The 20,517-nt window shown below is 45.3% G+C and overlaps 1 protein-coding gene across 1 annotated transcript in view; it reads left to right on the top strand.

The window, feature by feature from the left end:
• LOC139369950 (metabotropic glutamate receptor 7-like) overlaps positions 1-20,517 on the top strand; it is a 372,213-nt gene that overhangs the window by 165,814 nt on the left and 185,882 nt on the right. Inside the window, exons 3-4 of the mRNA XM_071109233.1 lie at positions 7,168-7,303; positions 9,856-10,010. Of these exons, the coding sequence (XP_070965334.1) occupies positions 7,168-7,303; positions 9,856-10,010 (291 nt within the window). The remainder of the gene's footprint in view (positions 1-7,167; positions 7,304-9,855; positions 10,011-20,517) is intronic.

The raw sequence follows: 20,517 nt of genomic DNA, 5'->3' as shown, positions 1-20,517 counted from the left end.
AATTGGGCGTGCAAAATTATTCAGCCCCTTTACTTTCAGTGCAGCAAACTCTCTCCAGAAGTTCAGTGAGGATCTCTGAATGATCCAATGTTGACCTAAATGACTAATGATGATAAATACAATCCACCTGTGTGTAATCAAGTCTCCGTATAAATGCACCTGCACTGTGATAGTCTCAGAGGTCCGTTAAAAGCGCAGAGAGCGTCATGAAGAACAAGGAACACACCAGGCAGGTCCGAGATACTGTTGTGAAGAAGTTTAAAGCCGGATTTGGATACAAAAAGATTTCCCAAGCTTTAAACATCCCAAGGAGCACTGTGCAAGCGATAATATTGAATTGGAAGGAGTATCAGACCACTGCAAATCTACCAAGACCTGGCCGTCCCTCTAAACTTTCAGCTCATACAAGGAGAAGACTGATCAGAGATGCAGCCAAGAGGCCCATGATCACTCTGGATGAACTGCAGAGATCTACAGCTGAGGTGGGAGACTCTGTCCATAGGACAACAATCAGTCGTATATTGCACAAATCTGGCCTTTATGGAAGAGTGGCAAGAAGAAAGCCATTTCTTAAAGATATCCATAAAAAGTGTTGTCTAAAGTTTGCCACAAGCCACCTGGGAGACACACCAAACATGTGGAAGAAGGTGCTCTGGTCAGATGAAACCAAAATTTAACTTTTTGGCAACAATGCAAAACGTTATGTTTGGTGTAAAAGCAACACCCTGAACACACCATCCCCACTGTCAAACATGGTGGTGGCAGCATCATGGTTTGGGCCTGCTTTTCTTCAGCAGGGACAGGGAAGATGGTTAAAATTGATGGGAAGATGGATGGAGCCAAATACAGGACCATTCTGGAAGAAAACCTGATGGAGTCTGCAAAAGACCTGAGACTGGGACGGAGATTTGTCTTCCAACAAGACAATGATCCAAAACATAAAGCAAAATCTACAATGGAATGGTTCAAAAATAAACATATCCAGGTGTTAGAATGGCCAAGTCAAAGTCCAGACCTGAATCCAATCGAGAATCTGTGGAAAGAACTGAAAACTGCTGTTCACAAATGCTCTCCATCCAACCTCACTGAGCTCGAGCTGTTTTGCAAGGAGGAATGGGAAAAAATTTCAGTCTCTCGATGTGCAAAACTGATACCCCAAGCGACTTACAGCTGTAATCGCAGCAAAAGGTGGCGCTACAAAGTATTAACTTAAGGGGGCTGAATAATTTTGCACGCCCAATTTTTCAGTTTTTGATTTGTTAAAAAAGTTTGAAATATCCAATAAATGTCGTTCCACTTCATGATTGTGTCCCACTTGTTGTTGATTCTTCACAAAAAAATACAGTTTTATATCTTTATGTTTGAAGCCTGAAATGTGGCAAAAGGTCGCAAAGTTCAAGGGGGCGAATACTTTCGCAAGGCACTGTATATATGGTATATATTTAACAAAATGGTCAGATAGTGTTTTTCTTACATATATTATATATATATGTATAGTGTATATATTTAGCTCTAAATCCATAGATGAGGGATGAATTACAATTGGTACACTTTATTTAGATAGTCCATCTATAGACACTATCAGATAACTATCCCTTAACCTTAAGCCCAAGCTTAACCTTTGCCCTAACATTACCAAGCCTTACTCTAAACCCTAACTGTACCCTTAACAAGCAGTTTCTCATCAACAGATAGTTTGTATGACCATCTGTAGAGCGTGTTACACATGGACGATCCAGACTCTCCAAATAAAGTGGGACACTGTTATCTACAAGGACTGTCTTCGTCAATGTATTCAACCTCTGAATGTGTGGTTGACATCCTCTAGAGGAATTTAATTGGTCGACTAAGAGCAGGTGATCAATTCCATTATGTCAGTTCAATTTCGAAGGGTCAGGTGAGCTCATGATTGTGTCTTAACTCAGACACATCAGTGAGTCTACATCTAGATGTGATGATCTCTGTTTCTCTGCAGACTATAATGGGTCCAATCAAGTGGACCATAGAGAAAACCAAGGCCAGGCAGATTACACAGCAAATATTCTACACCAATCAGATTCTATACAGTGCCTTCCGGAAAGTATTCAGACCCCTTCAGACACTTTGTCCACTTTTTTTTGTTATCGTTACAGCCTTATTCTAAAATGTATTAAATATGTATTTACCTCCTCAATCTACACACAATACCCCATAATGATGAAGCAAAAACAGTTTTTTAGAAATGTTTTGCTAATTTATTATACATAAAAACATCAAATATTACATTTACATAAGTATTCAGACCCTTTACTCAGTACTTTGTTGAAGCACCTTTGGCAGCGATTACAGCCTCGAGTCTTCTTGGGTATGACGCTGCAAGCTTGGCACACCTGTATTTGGGGAGTTTGCCCTATTCTTCTCTGTAGATTCTTTCAAGCTTTGTCAGGTTGGATGGAGAGGGATAAGAGGTTTAGAGCCTAAACAGACAGAACAATAAATTCAGCCTTTAGTGTCGTAAAGATAAGGGCTCGGCAATGAATCCTTTGTGCCGGGTGTGAAGAGGCTACTGGACAGCTGTGGAAAATAAAAAAAATGCACAGTGAATAATACTATTCAACTCATGCATTTAAAAAAAATATATATATAAAGAAATTCTTATTTTACAAATACGGCCTAAACCCAAACGATGCTGGACCAATTGTGCGCCGCCCTATGGGACTCCCAATCACTGCCGGATGTGATACAGCCTGGATTCAAACCAGGGACTGTAGTGATGCCTTTTGCTCTGAGATGCAGTGCCTTAGACCGCTGTACCACTCGGGAGCCCATAACATTCCTGTAACATTAGACTGTAACGAAACCATTTTGCCCCAACCCAGGTAACCTAGCTAGTCGGAGCTAGCCTGCTAATGTTAGCTCCAGGAGATGGTGGAATCCAGCTGAACACTGTGTGTTAACAGCACTAACACAATGGTCCCGAAATAAAACACATTAAAAAAAAGGTATTTTAAAGGTATAACATTTTTAAGTGTCTTAGAAAATATAAAACGGATAGCTAAGTGTTTAAAAACTAAATTAAAACACTGAAACACCTCCATTTTCAGTGTGCTAGTCTATATTCATGTCCCTAGCACTGCTATCTCTCTGTTCTGTATAATCCGTGTGTTAGTCTATATTCATGTCCCTAGCACTGCTATCTCTCTGTTCTGTATAATCAGTGTGTTAGTCTATATTCATGTCCCTAGCACTGCTATCTCTCTGTTCTATATAATCAGTGTGTTAGTCTATATTCATGTCCCTAACACTGCTATCTCTCTGTTCTGTATAATCAGTGTGGTGGTCTACATTCATGTCCCTAGCACTGCTATCTCTCTGTTCTGTATAATCCGTGTGTTAGTCTATATTCATGTCCCTAGCACTGCTATCTCTCTGTTCTGTATAATCAGTGTGTTAGTCTATATTCATGTCCCTAGCACTGCTATCTCTCTGTTCTATATAATCAGTGTGTTAGTCTATATTCATGTCCCTAACACTGCTATCTCTCTGTTCTGTATAATCAGTGTGGTGGTCTACATTCATGTCCCTAGCACTGCTATCTCTCTGTTCTGTATAATCAGTGTGTTAGTCTATATTCATGTCCCTAGCACTGCTATCTCTCTGTTCTGTATGATCAGTGTGTTAGTCTATATTCATGTCCCTAGCACTGCTATCTCTCTGTTCTGTATAATCAGTGTGGTGGTCTATATTCATGTCCCTAGCACTGCTATCTCTCTGTTCTGTATAATCAGTGTGTTAGTCTATATTCATGTCCCTAGCACTGCTATCTCTCTGTTCTGTATAATCAGTGTGTTAGTCTATATTCATGTCCCTAGCACTGCTATCTCTCTGATCTGTACAATCAGTGTGTTAGTCTATATTCATGTCCCTAGCACTGCTATCTCTCTGTTCTGTATAATCAGTGTGGTGGTCTATATTCATGTCCCTAGCACTGCTATCTCTCTGTTCTGTATAATCAGTGTTGTGGTCTATATTCATGTCCCTAGCACTGCTATCTCTCTGTTCTGTATAATCACTATGTTAGTCTATATTCATGTCCCTAGCACTGCTATCTCTCTTTTCTGTATAATCAGTGTGTTAGTCTATATTCATGTCCCTAGCACTGCTATCTCTCTGTTCTGTATAATCAGTGTGGTGGTCTATATTCATGCCCCTAGCACTGCTATCTCTCTGTTCTGTATAATCAGTGTGTTAGTCTATATTCATGTCCCTAGCACTGCTATCTCTCTGTTCTGTATAATCACTATGTTAGTCTATATTCATGTCCCTAGCACTGCTATCTCTCTTTTCTGTATAATCAGTGTGTTAGTCTATATTCATGCCCCTAGCACTGCTATCTCTCTGTTCTGTGTAATCAGTGTGTTAGTCTATATTCATGTCCCTAGCACTGCTATCTCTCTGTTCTGTATAATCACTATGTTAGTCTATATTCATGTCCCTAGCGCTGCTATCTCTCTGTTCTGTATAATCAGTGTGTTAGTCTATATTCATGTCCCTAGCACTGCTATCTCTCCGTTCTGTATAATCAGTGTGTTAGTCTATATTCATGTCCCTAACACTGCTATCTCTCTGTTCTGTATAATCAGTGTGTTAGTCTATATTCATGCTAACTGCACATGCCGTGATGTGCACAAAATAACATCATGATCATACACAAAATAATACTTGGTTAAACTGGTAATTAGGTGAAGAACTGTAAAAACAAAATGATCTCTCTGATCTGTATAATCAGTATATTAATCTATATTTTGTGCCACAAACATCTAGTTATGTTTCACATTCTACTGTATCATGTTTTGGCTTCCTTTTTTTGGTTGCATGCAACGCTCACAGCACGAGGTTCCTTCCTGGAATAGAGTCATGACAACACAAACAGAACCAACTGGATAGGCTGGGTCAGAACAGGCTGTGGAATTGCAACTACGTTGGAGGCTCCAGTATTATTTAACCATGTTTAGCATCGCAGTAATATGCTGCATTGCTTGTTAATCCCTTCGGGACACCATACTTTATAGGTTTGTGTTACCCGGTGTAGTTCTCCTTCATTTTATCTCTGTTCTGGGTATGAGGTACCATGCTCTTAAAAGTGCTGCTCCTGGTTAGGGGGTGATATAAAGAAGCTACATTCCCTCAATGTTAAAAGTCTGTCAAATGAATATTGTGGGTGATAGTTAGCATGCTGCCGTCATTGGGAAAACTGTAAATACATTGTTGTTGTACATTTCTCAGGAGCCTGAGGAACCCTCCGGTTTTTAGTGTTTCTTCTCAACCCTTTTGGGTGATCTCTGTTACAACAAGGATCTAATTTTAACTCAACATGTGGCAGCAGTGCTTTTATTAAACACACGACTGGAATGTTTTATAATTCTGCACGTATATTCTATTGCTTCTATTTCATACGTCTGAAGTCGGGTAATAAAGTCTCTAGAGTGTAACAGAGGAAGTTCTGCATGATGAATAATCACGCCTCAAGCCCTGAAGACTTGTGTTAGTTCCCTGAGCTAATGTGGCGTTCAGGGGACCCTGGGTCTGATTTGTATTTATATTTGTTTATGGATCCCCAGGGCAACAGCTACTCCTCCTGGGGTCCAGCAAAATTCAGGCAGTTTATGCTATTTTTTAAATAATTTGTGTGTGTATAGTGTGTATGTTGTCGTCTGTGTGCATGCGTGTGTCTGTGCCTGTGTTGGTGTTGCTTCACAGTCCCCTGCTGTTTCATAAAGTGTATTTTTAATCTGTTTTTACATTTTTAAAAAAAATAATCTGATTCTAATGCTTGAATCAGTTACCTGATGTGGAATAGAGTTCCATGTAGTCACGGAGATAGAGTTCCATGTAGTCATGGAGATAGAGTTCCATGTAGTCATGGAGATAGAGTTCCATGTAGTCATGGAGATAGAGTTCCATGTAGTCATGGCTCTATTTATTTGTCACGTTCTGACCTTAGTTCCTTTTTTATGTCTCTGTTTTAGTTTGGTCAGGGCGTGAGTTGGGCTGGGCATTCTATGTTTTGTATTCTATGTTTGTATTTCTGTGTTTGGCCTGATATGGTTCCCAATCAGAGGCAGCTGTTTATTTCATTGTCTCTGATTGAGAACCATACTTAGGCAGCCTGTTTTCCCACTATGATTTGTGGGTAGTTGTTTTCTGTCTCTGTGTCTGCACCAGACAGAACTGTTTCGTTTTCGTTCGTTCTCTTGTTATTTTGTTCTGTGTTCAGTTTAAATAAATATTAACATGGGCACGTAGCACGCTGCATAGTGGTCCGATCTTTCATACTCGTCACCAGACGAGGATGAGAATCGTTACAGTAGTTCTGTGCGCCTCCAATAATCTGTTCTGGACTTGGGGACTGTGAAGAGGCCTCCGTTGGCATGTCTTGTGGGGTATGCATGGGTGTCCGAGCTGCGTGCCAGTAGATCAAACAGACAGCTCGTTGCGATCAACATGTCGATACCTCAATATTTACAGTGACATGGGAGTTATGAACATGACCTCGTTATAAAGCTACAGTCAGGTTCATGCTACCAAACAGAGACTACTTACATCCCAGCTAAAACTCAGGGGTTTGTGACAGGAATATGGACTCAATTAAATATATATATATATATGTATATCCCGCATTATTCTGCCCTTTTACTTTCCTTCCCTGTTCAACATAGCTAAGGACCATTTCATACAGTCCTGTAGCCTACAGTAGATATTTCATATGTACTTGTAACACACGCCAAGGTGTACAATTAATAACTGTGTGCAAAAAGGCTTTGTGATGTATAGCTCAACTATATTTAGTTTGAACATGTCTTTGGGATTTCATATTGTACGGCATTGTAAAGTATGTAATAGCCCGTTAATGCAAAGCCTTTTGTTACATGTGGAGTAGTGTACCTACCAGTTCAGATCAGTGTGTATGGGGAGGTTTGATCATTGCAATTGAGCTGGTTCGATGTTCGTCGGATTTATGTTTAAAAAAATTGTTGTGCATATTTCATATATTTTCTTCACATTTTATATATTTTTTTACAAATGTAATTTTTGTAGTTTTTAGTAGTTCACGTTCTTCTTCCAGGTGCTTCTCCCAGTTTGAGGTACCTTACCGGAAGCTCATCATTTTTCCTCTTTCCATTACAGGTGGGATCTGCATCGCTCAGTCCTTAAAGATCCCTCACAATCACAAGCAGGAGAACTTCGACAAGATCATCAGGCTGCTTCTGGAGACTCGTTACGCCCGGGCTGTCATCCTCTTTGCATCAGATGAGGACATACGGTATGTATCTACTAGTTTTTAGCCCTTTTAGCTAAAGCCTAGGGATTTCTGTGTGCTGGCACTCAAAGCAAGATTTTAAATATTGTTCTGGCAGCTCATGGGCTGCTGAGTCCTAGGAATTGAAACCTAAAAAGCTGAAAGAAGGTTCAGGACGATGTCAACTTAATTCCCTTCAATAATGTTTCATTTAATGCTGACACATTTTGGAGCCGGCGCCATTCTCACAGCGCTATGTGTCTCCTGTTCATTATCTCACCAAGCATAATGTGTGACACCGATTAAGAGGCTAATGATTTATCCCTGTGTTTGCAGAAAGGAGGACTCCACACACAGCAGTCAAATATGTCCATGTGGTTTAATAATGAAACAACGTATCGAACCTTTAGTTCTTCATCCATTGTTTCAGTAAAACCACATCTGAGCTTAGATGATAGATCACAGTCACGTAGACTTGTCTTGTACTTTATGCTGAACAAATCGTTTTGATCCTCAGCACCTGCTTTAAAACACTGAACGTGCGTACAGTTTGTAAACCTACTATTGTAGGGAGAACAAAAACAACAACACCACAGCCATTTTACAGCAGTAAATATTGAAGTATCAGTCTTGTCACAGTTCTGGTGATATTGTATTTCTGTTGTTATGATCGCAAGATCACAATGCAATGTGTGGTTGAGTAATTGATCTGTAGTTCCACATCAAACCGGATATAACTCCGCATCCAGTTGATTTAGGGAATATCTCTTCACGCTATCTCTTTGTTCAGAGGAAAAAGAACGGAAAACTACCCTACACATTGACCTTTTTTCCCCCTCTCTTTGGAGATATTCTCCCATTCCTTACTTCCCTGATCGCTGGCTGCGTCCCCCCTGACTTCAAAATGGCTCGAGTTGTTCCCCTCCACAAGAAACCAACACTCCACTCATCTGACGTCAAAAAATTATAGACCTGTATCCCTACTTTATTTTCTTTCCAAAACACTTGAGCGTGTTATCTCCGATGAACTTTCTCGTTATCTCTCTCAGAACGATATTCTTGACCCTAACAAGTCAGGCTTCAAGACGGGTCACTCAACCGAGACTGCTCTTCTCTTTGTCACGGAGGCTCTCCGCTCTGCCAAAGCTGACTCTCCCTTCTCTGTTCTCATCCTCCTAGATCTATCCTCTACCTTCAATACTGTGAACCATCAGATCCTCCTCTCCAACCTCTCAGGGCGGGGCATCCAGTCTCTTGGATTGCATCCTACCTGGCAGGCCGCGCCTACCAGGTGACGTGGAGAGGATCTGTGTCTGCACCTCGTACTCTCACTACTGGTGTCCCCCAGGGCTCGGTTCTAGGCCCTCCTCTTATCTTTATACACCAAGTCACTAGGCTCCGTCATATCCTCACATGGTCTCTCCTTTCATTTCTATGACGATGAGAATCAACCATTCTTCTCCTTCAAGACCACTTAGTCACAGTTGATAACTCCATGGTGTCCCCCTCCCAGAGTGCAAAGAATCTTGGCGTGACCCTGGTCAACACTCTGCAAACATCAAAGCAGTGACTCACTCCTGCAGGTTCACGCTCTACAACATGCATTATGTACGACCCTACCTCACACAGGAAGAGGAACATCCCTAGAGTAGGACCTTTCCTCACATAGGAAGTGGCGCAGGTCCTAATCCAGGCACTTGTCATCTCCAATCTGGACTGCTGCAACTCGCTCTTGTCTGGGCTCCCGGTCTGTGCCTTCAAACTCCTGCAACTTATCCAGAAATATGCAGCCCGCCTGGTTTTAAACCTTCCCAAGTTATCACACTCCTACACCCTTCTCCACTGGCTTCCAGTCAAAGCTCGCATCCACTACAAGACCATAGTGCTTACCTTTTGAGCAGCAAGAGGAACTGTCCCTCCATACCTTCAGGCTATGCTCAAACCCTACACCCCAAACTGAACACTCCGTTCTGCCACCAGCTCTCGCTCAGCCCGGTCCAAGCTCTTCTTTGTCCGCTAATGTTGGAACTAGCTTCCCCCTGAAGCTAGGACAGCACCCGTAAACCCTACCTCTTCAAAGAGTATCTTAAATAATCCCCCTCCTTTACTTCACCCGCCTAGCAGCTCTATCATTCTAGCTCTGTCTCCACTGATAGCTACTGTATTGAGGAGAAAGTGTACTTCCCATGCCTGTGATATGCGATTGTCACACCTAGCTATCTGAAGATGAATGCAGTAACAGTAAGTCACTTTTGGATAAACGCTTCTGCTAAATGACAAAAAAATAAAAAAAATGTACATGAACATGTTACTGAGAAGCACAAGGGGATAATAGATCAATGTACTGTTGGAAAAACTGCTGTATGGAGCTGTGTGACTGATAGATCAATGTACTGTTTGACAAACTCTGCTGTGAATCGTGTATGTGTGTTTGTGTGTGTGGGTTTCTATGGTGTCTGGGTTGCTTGGGAGAATGCATAGCAAAAAAAAATACACATTTAATTTGCAAGATGGACTATAACGTACTGTTCCATTCTATGCTATCCTACTCATTCTATCTGTGTGTCTGATTGCAGGGGTATCCTTAATGCCAGTAAGAGGGCGGACCAGGTGGGTCATTTCCTGTGGATCGGTTCAGACAGCTGGGGAGCCAAGATCAGCCCTGTCCATCAGCTAGAGGAAGCAGCAGTGGGAGCTGTCACTATCCTGCCAAAAAGAGCAACCATCGCCGGTAGGTCGTGCGTGCAGAATTATAAAAAAGGAAAAGAAGAAAAAAAAGCTACTTGCTGTCAAGTCTCCTGTCGTCCACAGTACAGTCTGTAGACTGTATACTAGCACCAATACTGTCTGTTGTCCTTCTCCTACAGTCTGTAGACTGTATACTAGCACCAATACTGTCTGTCGTCCACAGTACAGTCTGTAGACTGTATACTAGCACCAATACTGTCTGTTGTCCTTCTCCTACAGTCTGTAGACTGTATACTAGCACCAATACTGTCTGTCGTCCACAGTACAGTCTGTAGACTGTATACTAGCACCAATACTGTCTGTTGTCCTTCTCCTACATTCTGTAGACTGTGTATATAATATAATTATATAATGTTACTTACCCTACATTATTAATCTCATATGCATACGTATATACTGTACTCTATATCATCGACTGTATCCTTATGTAATACATGTATCACTAGCCACTTTAACTATGCCACTTTGTTTACATACTCATCTCATATGTATATACTGTACTCGATACCATCTACTGTATCTGCCTATGCTGCTCTGTACCATCACTCATTCATATATCCTTATGTACATATTCTTTATCCCCTCACACTGTGTACAAGACAGTAGTTTTGGAATTGTTAGTTAGATTACTTGTTGGTTATTACTGCATTGTCGGAACTAGAAGCACAAGCATTTTGCTACACTCGCATTAACATCTGCTAACCATGTGTATGTGACAAATAAAATTTGATTTGATTTGATTTGATTTGATTTGATACTAGCACCAATACTGTCTGTCGTCCACAGTACATTCTGTAGACATAGACTGTATACTAGCACCAATACTGTCTGTCGTCCTTCTCCTACATTCTGTAGACGTAGACTGTATACTAGCACCAATACTGTCTGTTGTCCTTCTCCTACATTCTGTAGACGTAGACTGTATACTAGCACCAATACTGTCTGTTGTCCTTATCCTACATTCTGCAGACGTAGACTGTATACTAGCACCAATACTGTCTGTCATCCACAGTACAGTCTGTAGACTGTATACTAGCACCAATACTGTCTGTTGTTCTTCTCCTACATTCTGTAGACGTAGACTGTATACTAGCACCAATACTGTCTGTCGTCCACAGTACATTCTTTAGACATAGACTGTATACTAGCACCAATACTGTCTGTCGTCCTTCTCCTACATTCTGTAGACGTAGACTGTATACTAGCACCAATACTCTCTGTTGTCCTTCTCCTACATTCTGTAGACGTAGACTGTATACTAGCACCAATACTGTCTGTCGTCCACAGTACATTCTGTAGACGTAGACTGTATACTAGCACCAATACTGTCTGTCGTCCTTCTCCTACATTCTGTAGACGTAGACTGTATACTAGCACCAATACTGTCTGTTGTCCTTCACCTACAGTCTGTAGACTGTATACTAGCACCAATACTGTCTGTCGTCCACAGTACAGTCTGTAGACTGTATACTAGCACCAATACTGTCTGTTGTCCTTCTCCTACAGTCTGTAGACATAGACTGTATACTAGCACCAATACTGTCTGTTGTCCTTCTCCTACATTCTGTAGACGTAGACTGTATAGTAGCACCAATACTGTCTGTTGTCCTTCTCCTACAGTCTGTAGACTGTATACTAGCACCAATACTGTCTGTCGTCCACAGTACAGTCTGTAGACTGTATACTAGCACCAATACTGTCTGTTGTCCTTCTCCTACATTCTGTAGATGTAGACTGTATACTAGCACCAATACTGTCTGTTGTCCTTCTCCTACAGTCTGTAGACGTAGACTGTATACTAGCACCAATACTGTCTGTTGTCCTTCTCCTACATTCTGTAGACGTAGACTGTATACTAGCACCAATACTGTCTGTTGTCCTTCTCCTACATTCTGTAGACGTAGACTGTATACTAGCACCAATACTGTCTGTTGTCCTTCTCCTACATTCTGTAGACGTAGACTGTATACTAGCACCAATACTGTCTGTTGTCCTTATCCTACATTCTGTAGACGTAGACTGTATACTAGCACCAATACTGTCTGTCGTCCACAGTACATTCTGTAGACGTAGACTGTATACTAGCACCAATACTGTCTGTTGTCCTTCTCCTACATTCTGTAGATGTAGACTGTATACTAGCACCAATACTGTCTGTTGTCCTTCTCCTACATTCTGTAGACGTAGACTGTATACTATCACCAATACTGTCTGTTTTCCTTCTCCTACATTCTGTAGACGTAGACTGTATAGTAGCACCAATACTGTCTGTTGTCCTTCTCCTACAGTCTGTAGACTGTATACTAGCACCAATACTGTCTGTCGTCCACAGTACAGTCTGTAGACTGTATACTAGCACCAATACTGTCTGTTGTCCTTCTCCTACATTCTGTAGATGTAGACTGTATACTAGCACCAATACTGTCTGTTGTCCTTCTCCTACAGTCTGTAGACGTAGACTGTATACTAGCACCAATACTGTCTGTTGTCCTTCTCCTACATTCTGTAGACGTAGACTGTATACTAGCACCAATACTGTCTGTTGTCCTTCTCCTACATTCTGTAGACGTAGACTGTATACTAGCACCAATACTGTCTGTTGTCCTTCTCCTACATTCTGTAGACGTAGACTGTATACTAGCACCAATACTGTCTGTTGTCCTTATCCTACATTCTGTAGACGTAGACTGTATACTAGCACCAATACTGTCTGTCGTCCACAGTACATTCTGTAGACGTAGACTGTATACTAGCACCAATACTGTCTGTTGTCCTTCTCCTACATTCTGTAGATGTAGACTGTATACTAGCACCAATACTGTCTGTTGTCCTTCTCCTACATTCTGTAGACGTAGACTGTATACCAGCACCAATACTGTCTGTTGTCCTTCTCCTACATTCTGTAGACGTAGACTGTATACTATCACCAATACTGTCTGTTGTCCTTCTCCTACATTCTGTAGAAGTATACTATCACCAATACTGTCTCTTGACCTTCTCCTACATTCTGTAGAAGTATACTATCACCAATGCTGTCTGTTGTCCTTCCCCTACATTCTGTAGGAGTAGTGGAAGGTTAGTTTTGGAGAAATATTCAACAATGCAATTAAATAATACATGCAGTATATTGCGAGATGTACTTGTGAAATATATTTTTTTATAGATATGATGCAATATAGCAATATATATATGTTTTTACCATATTGACCAAAGCATTCAACAAATGAAGAAGCCTCAGGAAACTGTAATGCAGTACATTTAGCCAATGTACAGGGAAGGATATTGTCACGTATTAACAAGGTAGGTGGAATCAAGCGCAGAGAGCAGGTGCAGTGAGTCGATAGTTTATTCTCCGGAACAAACACTGAAAACCCGAAAACAGGGTGAAATAATCCAACACAGGATTAAGATATATCGGAGCAAATAGCACAATACGTAATCACTAAAATACATGAAACCAAAACAATCCCGCACGAAACAAGGGCGGGACAACCTACTATAAATAAGGACGTCAATAAACTAAAATACACACAGGTGAAACTAATAAGACAAAACCAACAGACAAACGAAAAAGGGATCGATGGTGGCTAGTAGGACGGTGACGACGACCGCCGAGCACCGCCCGAACAGGCAGGGGAGCCAACTTCGGCGGAAGTCGTGACAGTACCCCCCCCCTGACGCGCGGCCCCCGCAGCGCGCCGCCACCGTCCTCGAGGACGACCCGGAGGACGAGGTGCTGGGCGATCCGGGTGGAGGCGGTGGAAATCACTCAGGAGAGAAGGGTCCAAAATGTCCCTCACCGGAACCCAGCATCTCTCCTCCGGACCGTACCCCTCCCAGTCCACGAGGTACTGTAGGCCCCCCACCCGGCGTCTCGAATCCAGAATGCCCCGAACTGTGTACGCCGGGGACCCCTCGATGTCCAGGGGGGGCGGAGGGACCTCAGGCACCTCACCTTCTTGCAGGGGACCAGCCACCACCGGCCTGAGGAGAGACACATGAAACGAGGGGTTAATACGGTAATACCTAGGAAGTTGTAACCTGTAACACACCTCGTTTATTCTCCTCAGGACTTTAAACGGCCCCACACACTGCGGCCCCAGCTTCCGACAGGGCAGGCGGAGGGGCAGGTTCCGGGTCGAGAGCCAGACCCTGTCCCCCGGTGCAAACACGGGGGCCTCACTGCGGTGTTGGTCAGCGCTCCTCTTCTGCCGTTCGCCCGCTAACCGTAGTGAGTCCTGAACGGCTTTCCATGTGTCCTTGGAGCGCTGTACCCATTCCTCCACCGCAGGAGCCTCGGTCTGGCTCTGATGCCATGGAGCCAGGACCGGCTGGTAACCTAGCACACACTCAAAAGGAGACAAGTTAGTTGAGGAGTGGCGTAGGGAGTTCTGAGCTAGTTCAGCCCAGGGAACATACCTTGCCCACTCACCAGGCCGGTCCCGGCAATAGGACCGCAGAAACCTGCCCACCTCTTGATTTACGCGCTCCACCTGCCCATTACTCTCGGGGTGAAAACCTGAGGTTAAGCTGACCGAGACCCCCAGTCTCTCCATAAACGCCCTCCATACTCTGGACGTGAATTGGGGACCCCGATCAGAAAAGATGTCCTCAGGCACCCCATAGTGCCGGAAGACATGGGTAAACAAGGCCTCAGCAGTCTGCAGGGCCGTAGGGAGACCGGGCAACGGGATGAGACGACAGGACTTAGAAAACCGATCCACAACGACCAGGATTGTAGTACTTCCCTGGGACGGGGGAAGGTCGGTAAGAAAGTCCACCGATAAGTGTGTCCACGGCCGTTGTGGAACGGGGAGGGGTTGTAATTTCCCTCTAGGCAAGTGCCGAGGAGCCTTGCTCTGAGCACACACGGAGCAGGAGGAGACATAAAATCTCACGTCTTTAGCTAGCGTGGGCCACCAGTATCTCCCTCTCAGACTCCGCACTGTCCTCTCGATGCCCGGATGACCCGAGGAGGGGAGAGTATGAGCCCACCGAATCAGCTTGTCCCGGACCCCCCTCGGTACGTACTGGGTTCCTACTGGACAGTTGGGGGGGGCCGGCTCTGACCGTGAGGCCCCCTCTATCTCTGCGTCCACCTCCCATACCACCGGTGCCACGAGACATGACGGTGAAATGATGGGAGTTAGCTCAACGGGCCGCTCCTCGGTATCATAGAGGCGGGACAGCGCGTCGGCCTTGGTGTTTTTGGAGCCGGGCCGGTATGAGAGGGTAAACCGGAATCTGGTAAAAAACATGGCCCATCTAGCCTGACGTGGATTCATTCTCTTCGCTGCCCGGATATACTCGAGATTACGATGGTCAGTCCAGATGAGAAAGGGGTGTTTAGCCCCCTCAAGCCAATGTCTCCACACCTTCAGAGCCTTGACTACAGCTAACAACTCCCGGTCCCCCACATCATAGTTTCGCTCCGCTGGGCTGAGCTTGCTCGAAAAAAAAGCACAAGGGCGAAGTTTGGGTGGCACGCCCGAGCGTTGGGACAGCACGGCTCCGACCCCAGCCTCGGACGCATCCACCTCCACTATGAACGCTAAAGAGGGGTCCGGATGCGCCAACACGGGTGCATTGGTGAACAGCTCCTTCAAACGAGTGTATGCTCTGCCCGCCTCTGCTGACCAGCGCAAGCGCACCGGTCCTCCCTTCAGCAGCGAGGTGATGGGAGCAGCTACCTGACCAAAACCCCGGATAAACCTCCGGTAGTAATTGGCAAACCCTAAAAACCGCTGCACCTCTTTCACCGTGGTCGGAGTCGGCCAATTACGCACGGCTGTAACGCGGTCATCCTCCATCACCACCCCAGAGGTGGAAATACGATATCCCAGGAAGGAAACGGACTGTTTGAAAAACTCACATTTCTCCGCCTTGCAATACAGATCATGCTCCAGCAGTCGCCCAAGTACCTTACGCACCAGAGACACATGCGCCGCGCGTGTGGCAGAATAGATCAAGATGTCATCGATGTACACTACCACTCCCTGCCCGAGCAGGTCTCGGAGAATCTCGTCTACGAAGGATTGGAAAACGGCTGGAGCATTCTTCAACCCGTATGGCATGACGCGGTACTCATAATGACCAGATGTAGTACTGAATGCAGTTTTCCACTCATCCCCTCCCCGGATACGCACCAGATTATACGCGCTCCTCAGGTCCAGTTTTGTGAAGAAGCGCGCCCCGTGAAATGATTCCACCGCCGTGGCGATGAGAGGCAGTGGGTAACTAAACCCCACTGTGATGGAATTTAGACCTCTATAATCAATGCACGGACGCAGACCTCCATCCTTCTTCTTCACAAAAAAGAAGCTCGAGGAGACGGGTGATGCGGAGGGCCGAATGTACCCCTGTCTCAGTGATTCAGTAACGTATGTTTCCATCGCTACCGTCTCCTCCTGGGACAATGGATACACGTGACTCCTAGGAAGTGCAGCGTTCTCCAGAAGGTTTATCACGCAGTCCTCTCGACGATGAGGTGGTAATTGGGTCGCCTTCTTTTTACTGAAGGCGATAGCCAAATCGGCATATTCAGAGGGAATGCGCACGGTGGAAACTTGGTCTGGACTCTCCACCGTAGTCGCACCAACGGCAACTCCTCTACACCTACCTGAACACTCCTCTGACCACCCCTTAAGAGCCCCCTGTCGCCAGGAAATCACCGGGTTGTGTTGAGCTAACCAGGGAACCCCCAACACCACCGGAAACGCAGGTGAATCTATAAGGAACAGACTAATCTGCTCCTTATGATCCCCCTGCGTTACCATGTCCAGTGGCACCGTAGCCTCCCTAATCACTCCTGACCCTAATGGTCGGCTATCTAATGAGTGCACGGGGAAAGGTTGATCTACCGACACCAGGGGAATCCCTAGCCTTAACGCAAGCCCACGATCCATGAAATTCCCAGCTGCGCCTGAATCGACTAGCGCCTTATGCTGTAGAGAGGGAAAAAACCCAGGGAAAGAAATCAAAACATACACATGACCGACAGGAGGCTCTGGGTGAGTCTGGTGCTTACTCACCTGGGGTGATCGAGCAGTGCTCCGCCTGCCCTCCCGACTCCCAGACGAGTTCCTCCAGCACCGGTCTGACGTGTGCCCTCGTCGACCACAACTGGTGCAGGAGGACACTCCTCCTCCGGTCTCCCTCGAAGCTGCCCCTCCTAATTCCATAGGGATAGGGGCAGGGGGGCTGGGAAGTGGAAACGACAGGGCCTGATCCGAACGCCCGCGAGCAGCCAGCAGATTGTCGAGACGGATAGCCAAGTCAATGAGCTCATCCAGTGTGCAGGTGGTGTCCCGACATGCCAGCTCCCTGCGGACGTCCTCCCTGAGACTGCATCTGAAATGGTCGACCAAGGCCCTGTCGTTCCATCCTGCTCCTGCGGCCAGGGTCCTGAACTCCAGAGCAAAGTCCTGAGCGCTCCTCGTCTCCTGCCGCAGGTGGAACAGCCGTTCACCCGCCGCCCGACCCTCTGGTGGATGGTCAAAAACAGCTCGGAATCGGCGGGTGAACTCTGGGTAATTATCCCTCGCCGAGTCCGGGCCATTCCAGACTGCGTTGGCCCACTCGAGGGCTCGCCCAGTCAAGCAGGAGACGAGGGCGCTCACGCTCTCCTCTCCAGAGGGAGCAGGACGCACGGTAGCCAGGTATAGCTCCAGTTGAAGGAGGAAACCCTGGCACCCAGCCGCCGTTCCGTCATACTCCCGTGGGAGTGTCAACCGCAGAGCCCCGGAGCCAGATGTGGTCGCAGGAACAGGAGGTGCTGGAGAAGGGGGTGCTAGCGATGATGTGGGAAGACCACTCCTCTCCCATCGATCCATCCTCTCCATCATTTGGTCCATGGTAGAACCAATCCGATGGAGCACGCTGGTGTGGTGGAGGACTCTCTCCTCCATCGATGGGAGAGGAGACGCGGCTGCTCCTGCTGATTCCATGGAGGGTGCGGGATTCTGTCACGTATTAACAAGGTAGGTGGAATCAAGCGCAGAGAGCAGGTGCAGTGAGTCGATAGTTTATTCTCCGGAACAAACACTGAAAACCCGAAAACAGGGTGAAATAATCCAACACAGGATTAAGATATATCGGAGCAAATAGCACAATACGTAATCACTAAAATACATGAAACCAAAACAATCCCGCACGAAACAAGGGCGGGACAACCTACTATAAATAAGGACGTCAATAAACTAAAATACACACAGGTGAAACTAATAAGACAAAACCAACAGACAAACGAAAAAGGGATCGATGGTGGCTAGTAGGACGGTGACGACGACCGCCGAGCACCGCCCGAACAGGCAGGGGAGCCAACTTCGGCGGAAGTCGTGACAGATATGTACTGTCTTTATTACGCAACGCAACTTAAAGATGTAAAATGTCTGCCTGACATTACATGAACAAACTCATAATGCAAGTCCAAAGGTATTTTATCTGAGTCTGATTCTGCACTAGTTACAGTAGCTACATCAAATCAGATTATATTTGTCACGAGCTTCATAAACAACATAAATGATTCCCAACAATACACCGAGAAATAAAGATCAATAATTATAAAATAAAAACACACAGAATACATACACAATGAGTAACTTGGCTATATACACGGGATACCAGTACCAAGTCAATGTACAGGGGTACAAGGTAATTGATGTAGATATGTACATATTCTAAGTAGGGATAAAGTGACTAGGCAACGGGATAGATAATAAATAGTAACAGCAGTATATGTGATGAGTGAAAAGGTCAATGCAGATAGTTAAATAGTTAACCAATAGTTAACCAATAGTTAACCAATAGTTAACCAGACTAACTATTTATCAGTCTTACGGCTTGGGGGTAGAAGCTGTTTTAGCGTCCTGTTGGTTCCAGACTTGTTGTATCGGTACCGCTTGCCGTGCGGGTTGCAGAGAGAAGAGTCTATGGCTAGGGTGGATGGTGTCTTTGACAATTTTCAGGGTCTTCCTCTGACACCGCCTGGTATAGAGGTCCTGGATGACAGGGAGCTCAGCCCCAGTGACGTACTGGGTCTAACCTCTGTAGCACTAAACCTCTGTAGCGCCTTCCGGTCGGATGCAAAGGAGTTGCCATACCAAGCGGCGATGCAGCCAGTCAGGATGCTCTCGATGGTGCAGCTGTAGACATTGTTGAATATCTGAGGGCCCATTCCTAAATCTTTTTAGCCTCCTGAGGGGGACGAGGCGTTGTCGTGCCTTCTTCACGACTGTGTGGGTGTGTATGGAACATGACCTGATAATTCCTTAGTGATGTGGACACAGAGGAACTTGAAGCTCTCGACCCGCTCCACTGCAGTTTACCGCCGATGTGGATGGTGGCGTGCTCTGCCCTTCGTTTCCTGTAGTCCACGATCAGCTTCTTTGTCTTGCTGACATTGAGGGAGATGTTGTTGTCTTGGCACCACACTGGAGGGCACTATGGAGTTGAACGCTGAGCTATAGTCAATGAACAGCGTTCTCACATAGGTATTCCTCTTGTCCAGGTGGAATAGGGCAGTGTGGAGTGCAATAGAGATCGTTTCATCGGTGGCTCTGTTGTGGTGGTATGCGAATTGGAGTGGGTCCCGGGTGTTTCGGAAGATGATGTTGATGTGAGCCATGACCAGCCTTTCAAAGCATTTCATGGCTACAGATGTGAGTGCTACTGGGCGATAGTGATTTAGGCAGGTTACCTTGGTATTGTTGGGCACAGAGACTAGGGTGGTCTGTTTGAAACATGTTGGTATTACAGACTCAGTCAGGGAGACGTTGAAAATGTCAGTGAAGTCACTTGTCAGCTGGTCAGCAAAGCACGCATCCTTGTAATCTGACTGAATGTTAACCTGTTTAAATGTCTTCCTCACATCGGCTATGGAGAGTGAGATGACACAGTCTGGGCAGCTCGCGGCTGGGTTTCTCTTTGTAATCCTTGATAGTTTGCAAGCTCTGCCACATCCGATGAGGATTCGATCTTAGTCCTGTATTGGCGTTTTGACTGCTTGATGGCTCGTCGGAAGTCGTTACGGGATTTCTTGTAAGCATCCGGATTAGTGCCCCACTCCTTGAAAGCGGCAGCTCTATCCTTTAGATCTGTGGGAATGTAGCCTGTAAATCCATAGATTCTGGCTGGGATATGTACGCACACTCACTGTGGGGGACGACATCATCCATGCACTTAATAATGAAGCCTGTGACTGATGTGGTAAACTATGTTACTATGGTAACCTCAACGAGGAATCCCAGAACAAATTATACATGATCCTAATGATGGAAGTCTGTTATCCTGAACGATCACACACAACTGTGTCATGTTTGGCTATGGGCAGGATGGTACGGTGTGCATGTGTGTGTGTATATGTGTGTGTGTGTTTATGTGTGTGCGTGCAAGCTTGTGTGAGTGTGTGTTTTGCAGTTAGGCCTGTTAGCGAAGGCTGCCCTCTGTCAAGATTAGATCACAGCCTCTCTGATTGTGCCAGGTGTGTCGTA

Source organism: Oncorhynchus clarkii, chromosome 17 (assembly GCF_045791955.1).
Source record: "Oncorhynchus clarkii lewisi isolate Uvic-CL-2024 chromosome 17, UVic_Ocla_1.0, whole genome shotgun sequence".
Classification (NCBI taxonomy): Eukaryota; Metazoa; Chordata; class Actinopteri; order Salmoniformes; family Salmonidae; genus Oncorhynchus; species Oncorhynchus clarkii.
This window is presented reverse-complemented; position numbering and strand designations above follow the sequence as displayed.